General features: G+C 39.8%; 1 protein-coding gene across 1 annotated transcript in view; it reads left to right on the forward strand.

The window, feature by feature from the left end:
• cyp26b1 (cytochrome P450, family 26, subfamily b, polypeptide 1) overlaps positions 1–11,609 on the forward strand; it is a 37,910-nt gene extending 26,301 nt beyond the window's left edge. The window contains exons 3-7 of the mRNA XM_085395006.1: positions 4,707–4,825; positions 5,066–5,222; positions 5,584–5,739; positions 7,349–7,633; positions 8,597–11,609. Of these exons, the coding sequence (XP_085251132.1) occupies positions 4,707–4,825; positions 5,066–5,222; positions 5,584–5,739; positions 7,349–7,633; positions 8,597–8,989 (1,110 nt within the window). The 3' untranslated portion in view covers positions 8,990–11,609. The remainder of the gene's footprint in view (positions 1–4,706; positions 4,826–5,065; positions 5,223–5,583; positions 5,740–7,348; positions 7,634–8,596) is intronic.
• The last annotated feature ends 1,179 nt before the right edge of the window (positions 11,610–12,788 follow it).

Here is a 12,788-nt window from a genome sequence, read left to right on the forward strand (position 1 = left end):
TCTTTAAGCATGTGTCTTTGCGCTGCAGGCTACAGAAGACAGTCACGTTTTTGTGGTGCAGCAAAATGACTGTTGTATTGAACAATCCCCCACTAAAACACACACACACACACACACACACACACACACACACACACACACACACACACACACAAACTCCCGTCTTGTGTGGAACTTGGAACGTCCCAGAGTGACACTACATAAAAAACTGTGTTTGATTGGCAGCCAGAGAAACTGTGTGTGTTTCTCAACGTGTGTGTGTTTGTCTGACCTGTAGTTACCTTTCAGAGTCTCCCGTCTGCCTGCTCACACACTGACTGCCTGACTCACGGGTCCTACAGTAGCTCAACCTTTCTGCTCTGTCTGTACTTAAAAGTGTGTGTGTGTGTGTGTGTGTGTGTGTGTGTGTGTGTGTGTGTGTGTGAGTGAGTGTGTGTGTGTGTGTGTTGGAAGAGACAAAGTGCTCAACCAGATTGACCAATTATGCATAATCCAGTGCAGACGGGTTAAATGGCTAAATTCACAATGTTACACAGCCTTATTTGGCCTAACTAGTGTTTCTGGCGTTCAGTCTCTGCTTGGTGTGTGTGTGTGTTTGCATGGTTTTTATTGCTGATTTTTCATGATGATTCACAAACATATTTGCGTTGCATGTACTGGATATTGTATATAAAAGATAAATGGAGCTTCTTGATTTAAAAAGTGCCTTAAACCTGAATTCTTTTGAACGGCCAGCAGAGGGAGATTCCACTGGTTGTGAAGAGATTTCGGGTAGCGTTGAAGGTTATTGGAAAATTATTTGATCTCCGACTCTCAGTCAACACTTTTCATATTCTTTAAGGTCTCAGACTTTAGCTTTCAGACTGACTGAGCGCAATGTGATGTTTAAATTGTAAACTGTGGTCGTATCCATCCATACTTCTCTACATTAAGATATTTCCAGGACCGCTCAGAGATGTAATCTCTCTAGTTTGTCCTGGTCCTACATGGGGCTTCATCCTGGTAGGACATACTTGGAACACCTCGTCTTAACAGGAGGTGTCCGGGAGGTATCTTAATCAGATGCCTGAACCACCTGAAACACATTCTTATCTGAAGGTATGCTGAAAACTAACAACCTAGTTTTTATAAGCAAAACCTCAGCATGAGGAGACATGATGAGGGCTGGTGGAAGTATAAGGCACAAAGCTGCCAGCCAGAAGACTGTTGCATCCCCTTGGGGAGCTTTGTGTTTTGTGATTTGTTTTGCTCTGTTTTCATTCACTGATTGGTTAGCACAAAAAGGACTTTGTTCGATGTAAGACAAAATGGCTCTGTTATAATATGCCCCTTCACAACAGCAGCCCTGCACATAAGCAGGGTACATGGCACTCAATGTGACACCGAGTTGTCTTGAACAAGCATTGATGCGTGCGTAACACTCGTCTCATTATCGCCATGATTGGTGCGACACTGACAGCTTTGACAAATTTGACTTTGGCAGCGCTCGACACCATGGGAATGGGAACAGGCTGACCACAACCCTGTTTTACCACGCAACTTCAGCAACCCTCACGGGACAATCGATGTCATTATGAAAAGAGTGGAAAGTAGTTTAAAGATGCGCAATCCTTCGAATTTCATCCAAATCCAATCAGTGGTGTCCACTGTTTCCTGGGCAACAGACAAACAAATGACTGATTAATCCAACATTGACAGCCCTCAAAGTAGCAGACGAACAAAAGACGTCACTGCAGTTTCAGTATCTCAGGCTCTTTTGAGTTCAGATATTGTGTGTAATCTCCTGTGGTTGGGGTTGGGCAGCAGGTCGTGTAAGCTGATCTGTGACCAGCAGTCCCAGGGTGCGGCAGCAGAGGAAATGTAGTGCTACTAAGGTCTTAGAGGGCTCTGTGATCTGCACTAACCACTCCCTAACGCACAGCACATACGTATGTACCCGTACAGTGCGCACATGTAACGCATGCACGCACTCGTGCACTCGGCACCAGCTCAGTGGACTATTGTTCATTCATTTTCAGGAGGGCGTAGGGAGGGAAGCAGACTTTGGAGGAATGAGAAGAGCGGCAGAAAATAAGAGGGAAATGAAGTAGAGAGCAAAATAAGAGTATGAGCGCCCAACTGATGTTTTGGTGGCTGAAACATCAACCTCAAGAACCACATGTACCCTCTCTGGCCTTGGTTCAGATCCCACTAGAAGCTGCTTTCTTCCCTCTCAATAAGTCAATGAAGAGAAGCAGAAACACTCCACTGGCTCCTCCGGTGTGTTAACATATGGGAAATATATTCCAAAATAAACAATAAAGGCACTTTGTTTGTGCATATTTCAGTAAAACTAAGAATCTGGACACAATACAGTTTTTACGAGCATATACTGTTATACTTTAAAAAAAAAACAAAAAACTCTTTCCCCCATACAGACAACATTTGACAGCCTCCCCTGTACCCTTAATGATGAGTTTTGACACTTCACAATATCAGTAAAGAGGTGGTTTGACCACCATTAGAATAGTTTCCGGGTTTCTCCAAGGATAGCTGCATAAGCAGAGACCAACCTCACCAACTTTTGATGAACAACCAGTCATTTTGTTATGTAAAAAGCCCTGAAATATGACAGAAACCACTCAGTTAAGAAAAGGGTTTCAAAGGTTACTCCTCATCAGCTTTCAGGTGGTAACGAATTAAGGATGATTGCAGACAAAAGCCATTATCAAAGAGATTAAGCATATATTTTCTTTTACAACATGCTGCTATTAGAAACAATACCTATACAGGATTTTTTTTTTAGCATAGATTAGTTTCTCTGCAGGGTCTAATAAAGGAGAAAGTCATAAAAAGAAACCACAGTGATTAAATAAAGCAGAGAAAAACCACAGACAAGTAGCAGTTGGAAGTTTTGTATGTGTATTTTAGATAATAAAAACGAAAGTCATTAAAAAATAATAAAAATCCACTTAACGTCTGCTGGATTGGAGACATTTCCAAAACAACTGTAAGGCTTCAATGACCACTATTTATTAGAAGTTTTCCACTTCTAATGGAAACTCAGCTCATTCAGCTTTGATTTCTGATTCAGTAAAACCTATAAGATGTATTGATTAGAGGGTGGTCCAAATTAAATATGACAGTCTTTTTTTGAAGTCTCAGTGTGACCATTCTAATATCATTGTCTTGTTTTGGAGCCAGGTGTGATTGTTGAGTGCATAGACACAGTTAGTTACTACTAGGCAGAACAGTGTTTCATTATTATTTTTTTTATTAGTATTTTTAAATAGTATAACAATACTAGAGCGCAGACATGTTGGACAAACAAACAATATTTGCTTTAAAATACTCCAAATATGTTTGAAGTGTCCACTTTAGTTACTTGCATCAGTGGATGTAAAGGATAAAAAGCCCCAACAAGTCAGCCATGCCTTGGTTAGATTAATAATAATAATAATAATAATAGATTAGGGAACAATATTAAAAATAGTAACTGTGTACAGCTATTAAGAAGAGAGAAATTTTTGTAGCAGCCTGTGAACATGTTTATTTTTGTTGTAAAGTAGGAGCATTTTAATATGGGGCTCTATGGGCATTTACCAACTTTTGGAATCAGCCTCAAGTGGCCACTGAAGGAACTGCACCTCACTTCTGGCATATTCTTTTTAGGTGAAATCCTAAACACAGCTACAAAATTTGATTTCACTCAGTGTTTTGAGAAAATAATTAAGGCTGTTAACGGCTACAGTTCATCTGGTTCTAACTTTGTTTTTTCTTCTTCACTCATCTACATAATTAGGAAAATGTCCGACCGTTAAAGGAACAAGAAACTTATTAGTTCAAATAAAACTAAGCATGGGTAGTTGACTCATTTTAATATAAAAGCTCTATTCTAGTCCATTTCCCTCTCCTTTTTCTCCTCTTCGGTGTTCTCCCCTCTAAATCATTCCCAAGACTCTTTCATGGGCAGTTTTGCACTTTAAATCTGATGGAATATTATTTGTCCAAACAACACTGACGACTGGTGACTGATTCATACTAAGAAATACTCTGTGCAGCCAGGAAAGAACTTAGCTCTTCCCCCTCTTTCTGTTCGTGCTCTTTCTGTCTGTCATTCTAGTTCTGCTGACTACAGGGGAAAAACCTCCACAATGTATAAGTCTCTGTAAAGACCAAGCAAGAGCAATAAGGGGGGAGAGACAGAGAGAGGGAGAACTTGGGGATAAATAAGGAACGGGAATCATAGAAAATGAAAAAATGAATGAACACGTGATGGAAAGTCCAGCCTAGGTAGAATTTAGAAGAGAGAAGGAGATCAATGGTTAGACAATTTAGAGAAATATGAGAGGCCAAGACAATGGCTACAAAAATACAGCCAGATGTTTTATCCTTTACCAAAAACCAGTTGTCTCTTTCATGGTCAACTGTAGAACTTTGTACCAAATTTCACTTGTAAAGTGCACATTTTTAGATGCCCTGCAAACCAAGAGACAGACACAAAACACCCCAATAAATTCCCAGTGAATACCAGCATTACTGCAGAATAAACTTGTGCTTCCTGTTGTCTTTCCACATACCTGTCAGTCAGGATTTACCGAGGGGATTACAACATATAATCTGTGGACATTTGTCCTCTGTTTTGACTTGCACTTCTCCAACAGCTGGGCGCTGTTGCATTCTGCATTTGAGACTGATGTTATTTGCTCATTTCTCTGTCCCTCCAGGTGTTTGCCAAAGTGTTCAGCCATGAGGCCTTAGAGTCGTACCTCCCTAAAATCCAGCAGGTCATCCAGGAGAGTCTCAGAGTGTGGAGCTCTACGCCTGAGCCCATCAACGTCTACAGGTACGGCCAGGAAAGGACAGTGGAGACAGTTGTTAATGTAGCTAAAATCTGGGAGCAAGACTAAAACAGCGCTCCTATCCTAGGTGAATGCAGGTAGAAAGGTATTTATGATGAGTATCGCTGACAACACAGAGTCGTTATCAGCAGTGGTAGAAACTCAGAATATACAACAGTTCAAAAACACAGGCTGCTTCAATGGGCTACTAAATTAATATTCTGTCATCTGTCATTTTTCTGTAGGGAGAGCCAGAGGCTGTCCTTCACCATGGCTGTCAGGGTGCTGCTGGGCTTCAGGGTGACGGAGGAGGAAATGAAGCATTTGTTCTCAACCTTCCAGGACTTTGTTAACAACCTCTTCAGTCTGCCCATAGACCTGCCATTTAGTGGCTACAGAAGGGTAAGTGTATCATATGACCACTTCCTTCTCATTGGTATTTTTGGAGCTTAGTATATCTTTTTACATCTTAATGTCCCCAAAAATAAAAGTGTTTTCCCAACTGGTCACTGCAGATGGCTGCACCTCCCTGAGCCTGGTTCTGTTCAACGGTACTTCCTGTTAAAAGGGAGTTTTTCTTTCCTACTGTCATCAAGTGTTTGCTCATAGGGCGTTGTGCAACTGTTTAGGTTTCTTTCTAATATTGTAGGATCTTTACCTTACAATACAAAGCATTTTGGGGTGCTTGTTGCTCAGCTAAACTGAATTTGCATCAAAGAGGACATTTTAAGGGTAAAAGGACTTAATTTGTGCATTGTTGCAGGGTATCCGTGCACGAGACACCCTTCAGAAGAGCATAGAGAAAGCCATCAGGGAGAAGCCCATGTGCACCCAAGGCAAAGATTACAGTGACGCGTTGGATGTCCTAATGGAGAGTTCCAAAGAGAATGGCAGCGAGCTCACCATGCAAGAACTCAAGGTAACATACCTAAGCACAAAAAAACAGCCACCTGGGAAAGAGGGTAGGGTAGTGCAAGCATGCGCTGAAAAGAAGCCAGAACCACAAGAAGTCACTCAATCGCATGTAGAAGCACGTGGATACACACTGATTCGTATGGGTGCAAACACACATAGAAATCTCTATTTACCTAGCAGAGAGCTGCCAAAGGGAACCAGAAAACACAAACAGTCATCATAATTCTCTGACAAATCAGCCAGTGATCATAAGTACCAAATGGGGATAATGATACACACCCTAATGTGAAATATGAAAGCAAGCTGCGTTAATACCTATCGGCTGACAGGAACAGCATAACACACACATACACACACACTCATGGTCAGGCACACCCTCTGTTTACCTATTAAAGTAATTCAGAGGAATTCTGTGGAAACTCGACTCTCTGCTTCTCTCTCGGACTTTGTGGTTTCTGGGTTAAGTCCAGGGCCAAAAATAAGTCAACACTCCCCCCCTGCTAGGGGTCTGAAAGAGGCCTCCTGTACGCACACACTCACACACAAATATTTAAATACACACACAAAGTGAACTGGGGAGGCCCTGTCGCTTTCTCCTGCAGTTTTCTGACGCATGCATTTATAGCACACACACACACACACACACACACACACACACGTGTGTATGTATGTATGTATGTATGTATATATATATATATATATATATATATATATATATATATATATATATATATATATATATATATATATATATATATATATATATATGCTGGTAGATGCGAGGAGGACCTCACTATTATTTATTCCACTGACTTAAGGCCTTAAGGGGCCCGGCATAGTGCACACTGAGTTTGTTATTGGATGTTACCTTCATATTTCCAAACACACTACTTTTCAGGAATTAAAAACACCATTCTTTTATTATGTATTGACTTTTGACTCCTCTCTCTCTTTTGGTCCAACATTGTTCCAAAACAAATGGCAAGCTTGAGGTGTGGGGTAATGGATTTGTGTCCAAATTTTGGTTGAGTTTGCACATAGCTCTGTTTTTACTCAGTGGAAAGAACAATTTTACATTTTTTAGAATAATATTCCTACATGCCGCTGTTAAACAAGCAGTTTCTGGGTTTACTTCTAGCTCAAAAAGACTATGAAAGACTACTGGTTGAGCATTTGGCTGATGCTCACCCTCAGCCTTCTTTATTTCCACTCTGCAAACTGTTTATTAAAACAACAAGTAATTAACCAATCAGAGATGAAATGAGGCTATAGTTGGCTTGCTCTCAAAGTAAAGACAAGTCAACTGATACACCCTCAGTACTGCCAAGTACTCAATGAATGCTTGTGATCATTCAAGAATGAGTCTTTACTTTCCTAGTTATTGTTGTAAATAGTGATAGGAACTCTTTTTCAAAGCTGTTTGCTATTCTATAAACCCATAAAAGTTTTTCCCCCATGGGAGAAGATGAAAAATGTATAGGGTCGACTGATACCCTGGGAGCTCGGGACCTCCAAGGGGTTGCAAGATAAATGTGTTTTTCTGCAAAACTGTTAACCAAACAAGACCCAAGTAGCGCACTAATACACCATCGTATCTGTTTGCTGACCCACAGGAATCAACCATTGAGCTGATCTTTGCTGCCTTTGCCACCACTGCCAGCGCAAGCACCTCCCTTATCATGCAGCTCCTCCGCCACCCGCAAGTCCTTGAGCGCCTGAGGGAGGAACTGAGATCCAGGGGTCTCCTTCACAACGGCTGCCTCTGCCCAGAAGCAGAACTGAGGCTCGACACCATTATCAGCCTGAAGTACCTGGACTGTGTCATCAAGGAGGTGCTGAGACTCTTTACTCCTGTTTCTGGGGCCTACCGAACCGCCATGCAGACCTTCGAACTGGACGTAAGTGTCCCTAGAACAGTACATCCTTCACATCTTCATGTACCTCTTGTTGTGCAGCATGCTTGCCTTAACATGAATTTTCTTTTTTAAATCAATGCTACTCAATGTCAGCTTTTATTTCCCGTTATATTTTTGTGCAGTGGTAGTTCTGTCATATCAAATCTACCCAAAAGGTCAGAGACTCAACTAGAAGAACCATCGAGTTACCATTCAAATGAATGGTGTAGGTGTTGGTTCACAACCTGCAGACACTACAAGAATCATTACAAGAGTACCAAGAGTCTCATCACACAAAAGGAGGGAAGGGGAGGTTTAGAGGAAAATTACCAAGGATGGACCTCTTTAAATAGCTATCTGTATTTAAAGAAGAGAGAACCACTGGCAATGGAAACGAATTTTGGTACAAAAAGTGTTCCAGTGTCCTGATCACCATCACAGATGAATTCAGCAGTGAAACTATTTATGATGATTTTGACTTTATTTGCTTCTTTAATGTATTTGCATTCATTAACAATGACCACTGGATAGAAAAAGAAGGTCCTAGCCCACATATCTTCTGATACTCTGCACGCCTGAAAAAAATGGGTGTTGCAGCCAGATGTTAAATCAACAGACTCTTTCCATTGTACACGTACAATGACAGTAATGGGCTATTCTATTCTATTCTATTCTATTCTATTCTATTCTATTCTATTCTATTCTATTCTATTCCAATGGGTTCCTGGATTGATCAAGGACCCTAAATGCTTCTCATATTGCTGTATTCTGGTATGAACAGAGAAAAGATGGTTTGAATATGGAAGAACACATATTAGCAGAAAAGTTCACAATTACTTCTTGGGGATACAACAACAGAAATCAGATTGTTATCCAAATTAATTGGTCATATGTGCTTATGGTGGCTAAGTGAACAATTATTTTTATGTGTGTTCATTGTTATGAATTCTGGTCTTTTGTCTCCAGGGAGTCCAGATTCCCAAAGGCTGGAGTGTGATGTACAGCATTCGGGACACCCACGACACTGCTGCCGTCTTCAAAGATGTGGATGCCTTTGACCCTGACCGCTTCAGTCAGGAGCGGAGTGAAGACAAAGAAGGACGCTTCCACTATCTGCCTTTTGGTGGCGGCGTCAGGTCCTGTCTGGGAAAGCAGCTCGCCACCCTCTTCCTTCGCATCCTGGCGATTGAGCTGGCCTGCACCAGCCGCTTCGAGCTGGCTACGCGGAACTTCCCCCGCGTGATCACGGTGCCCGTTGTCCACCCGGTCGATGGGCTGAAGGTTAAGTTCTACGGATTGGACTCCAACCAAAATGAGATCATGGCCAAGTCCGAAGAGCTCCTGGGAGCGACAGTTTAAAAGGGTGGAGGGGTTGATGAGTGGGGGTAGGGGAGGAGAGCAGATTTGTAAGGGAGAAGATTTGAGAAAGGAAGGAATACATTTTAGAGTTATCTTTTCCTTTCCACCTTTTTTTTCAGCCAAGAAGGAGAAGTCTTAATGTTATGCTACAGCTGATGATTTGGACTTTCCTTTAAGAAAGAAAGAAGCTGCCAAAAAAAGTTCTAGAGTTCTATACTATACAAAGAACTATAACACAAAAAGTATGTACAAAAAAAAGAAAACAAAAAAGCTATGTAATATAATTTGAAAAAGAATGTGGGTAGTGCACAAAGGGAGAAAGAGAGTTGTGGTGGTACTTTTGGTGAAATGAAGTGTAGAAAAGTTAAAGATGGTTGTCAATGGGAGGCGAGATGGATGAAACAGGGTAAAGGACGAACAAATATGATATTCTAGCATTTATGCTTGTGCTTAATCAAAAAATGAGTGAACCATTTCAGTTGTATAGCAGGGTAAGAGAGATGGATATATAGACTTAAACATTTCAGGTTTCATGATCCTTTAGTCTTTTTCATTTCCTTCTTAGTGGTGCCCTCCAAATTTAATCCATGTCTTTTTAGTGTATGGTAGTGGTAGCTTTTTTTGGGTTCTTTCCAATTCAAGTTCTTTACTAGCACTCGGATGCACCCTAAAGGATCGTTGCACACTGGGTAGCAGGTTGTGCATCACTTTAGCTCTATACCATTAACTGTATGATGATGCAGTATATACTTTTGAGTGGTTTAAACTTGTACTGCTAATTAGTGTCAAGTATCAATGAAGAATGTATTTTAATGGGGAAGATACGCTGGATGGCTAAGTTGAGGGGCAGTACTCAAACCACACTGAAGTGATGTAAATGGGCAATTTGTTTCTTATGACAACATTGCCTTTCCTATCTGCCTCTAACAGTTTCCATATTACCTCCACTCGTGCACCATAAAGTAAAATAAGCTTCTCAAAGTACTAGCATCGCAAAGAAACACATACATAAAGGCTGAGCTGCAGAGCTTTTATCCAGGAGGGAGGGGGGATTTTAATGCAAAGTGCAGCTGCAATCACAGCAAAGAGAGGAACTAGGGAGCCTCAAACTCTTTGAGATATATCTTGAAAGAATAAAATCATGCTGGAAGGACAATGTGCTTTCTGGCTCTAACATTCCACTTAAAAAGCCCTAAAAATGGGAACTGAGTTCAAGAGAAGCTCAAAGACAGCCTTACTTCCTTAATTCCACTTTGAACCTTGAGATTGTTTTCAGGTTGCCCATCTGCATTAAGTCAGAATCTTGCCCATATATACAAATCCTCAATTATCTAAAAAGTGAATAAACTCAGGTGCAGATTAGGCACTATGGTGTAGAACTGATAAGCCTTCTTTAATATTTAACTATGACTGCACATAACAGGACTATCCCTTACTTGCCGCCGTAACTTCAGAGCTGGATTGATGTTTTTTTCCCAAATCAAAAAGAAGAAAAAAAGAAGATGAATCATGGGGTGAGGGTGAGCAACTTCAAACAGCAATTCTTTTTCTACTTGACATGTTACCCTTCTGCAACCATTTTGCATCCCCCAAAGCAAACAATTTTGTTGGTGGAAGCACAAACAACCGACAGGAATTCCCATTCGGCATCACACAAGATAAAAGCAATGGAATCCAGGTCAAAAGTAACGTGGTCCAGGTCTGCTTTGTAAATTCTCTGAACCTGTGCTTTGATTTGATTTGATTTTTTATATACCACACTACCAAGTTGCATTGAGATTGTACTCTCTCTCGGGTGGACACTTTGTCCCGCTAACAAGGAAACAAGTAACTTTAAGGACTTGCTCCAAGAGAGAGAGAGCAGTGGAAAAAAAGAAGGGTAAGGCGGAGGTGGAGAGAAGTCCTACATACATGCTGCTTGAATGTTGCTTTGTCATTCTGCGTTTGTTTATTTGTGTGCTGTTTTTATTTGCGTGGCTCCCTGGGGCGGCCATTTTGAGCTCTGCGGAAAAAATTGACGCTCTGTCTTGCTGCTCCTCCAATCAACACTAAGAATGCAAAAACAAAAGTAATTCCACGGTTTAAGCAACTTTATGAGCTGAAAGAGATTTATTGCTCGAGGTGATTGCACAATCAGAACTCTTGGAGATTTTTGTGTTCCATAATTGGAAAGGAACATCCAGTTCTTTTTCCCATATATGGAAAGCTTCTAACAGTGGAAATCTGGGACTTGTTTGGGACATTCTGAGCTCCTTGGACAGAGTTCTATGTTTTGAGCTTGGGAGAGAAGGACCAATGAGGTTTTAGGGGAGGACAGGGTGGCACTCAGAGTTTTTTTGTTTATTTTTAAATAAAATTTGATATCTAATTGGACCATCCTGTTGTCCACTAACATTCCAGATGGATCCTGCCTGTGCCAGATGTTGTTCACTCTTTCTGCCAACCACACCACTGATCTCGTCATGATGAAAAAATATGAACGTAGATATTTTTGTTTTTGGTTTTGCTGCTTTTCTTGTGTACATTTTCTAATTGAGAGTTCTAGATTGCAATAGTTTGTATCGAGTGAGATTTGCTATTTCTTTCCTTCATACATATATATATATATATATATATATATATATATATATATATATATATATATATATATATATATATATATATATATATATATATATATATATATATATATATATATATATATATATATGATTTAGCTGATTAAAATATTTTGTGAAAGCAGAAAGAGCATTAACAGGTTATAGTGTATATTAATTTGTACAATATTCCTTTCATTAGCAAGCCATTGGGGAAAATCAGCTATTTACATCAACTAATAACCTAATATTAATGTTATTGTACAATTAATATTGTTGTTATAAGATATTTGAAATGCTATTTTTATTCTATTACAGATTTAGAGTTTTTAGGCTAAATGAGAAGGTCTTTGGTAAATATTGGATGTATTTAGAATGTTATGTATTTCAATTATATTGTAAACAGTGTTTAAAATGTTAATATTGATGATTTGATTACTGTAATAATTATTATTTGTTTTGTTATTCAGACTTATTATCACTGCATTTTATTTGATATTAATTATGGGAAACAAAAAAGCACTTGTGAGGTATGTTTTATTTTTTAAGTGCCATGCGACTACACTTCCTTTTTCTCTCACCTGTTGGTTTCTGAACCTGTCTTACGTCATTCTGTACATATTTGCCTTTCTTTATACGAAAAAAAAATCATTTAGGTTAAATATGAATGTCGTGTGCTACTTTCCTTGTTTTCTTTTTGTTACTATGATTGTTAAATATACTCCTGTAATAAAATATAAAGTGAAAAAGATATCTGAAAAGTGAATTTTTTGACCACTCTTTCTTTTGACTAGCAAAGAGAAACTGCAGTTTTTATTGGACAGCACTGTGTTACCTTCACAACAAGACGGTCCTGGTTTTTAATCCTGGCTGGGGTCTCCTTCACTGGTCCTTGCACGTGCTCTTTCTGGATACTCGATATTCCCTCATAGTCCAGACATGCATGTTAGCTTAATGGGTGTGACTGTGCAAGTAAATGGTTGGCTGGGTCTCTGTGTTAGGCCCATGCTAACCTGACAACCTCATCAAGGTGTAGGGTTGGGCAGTAATTTAAATGAATGAGAACTGACATTTTGCTTTTAAATTCTCTCAATACAACCTACAGTATGTACTCTCCCAGTAAATTTTGATATTTTAAAGCTAAAATACAATCATTGTCCCTATCAGAGATGGGCAGTAACGCGTTAATCTGATTCCTTTTT

Source organism: Rhamphochromis longiceps, linkage group LG3 (assembly GCF_057381845.1).
Source record: "Rhamphochromis longiceps isolate RC_006_pf linkage group LG3, R_longiceps_female_GT1.1, whole genome shotgun sequence".
NCBI classification, from domain to species: Eukaryota; Metazoa; Chordata; class Actinopteri; order Cichliformes; family Cichlidae; genus Rhamphochromis; species Rhamphochromis longiceps.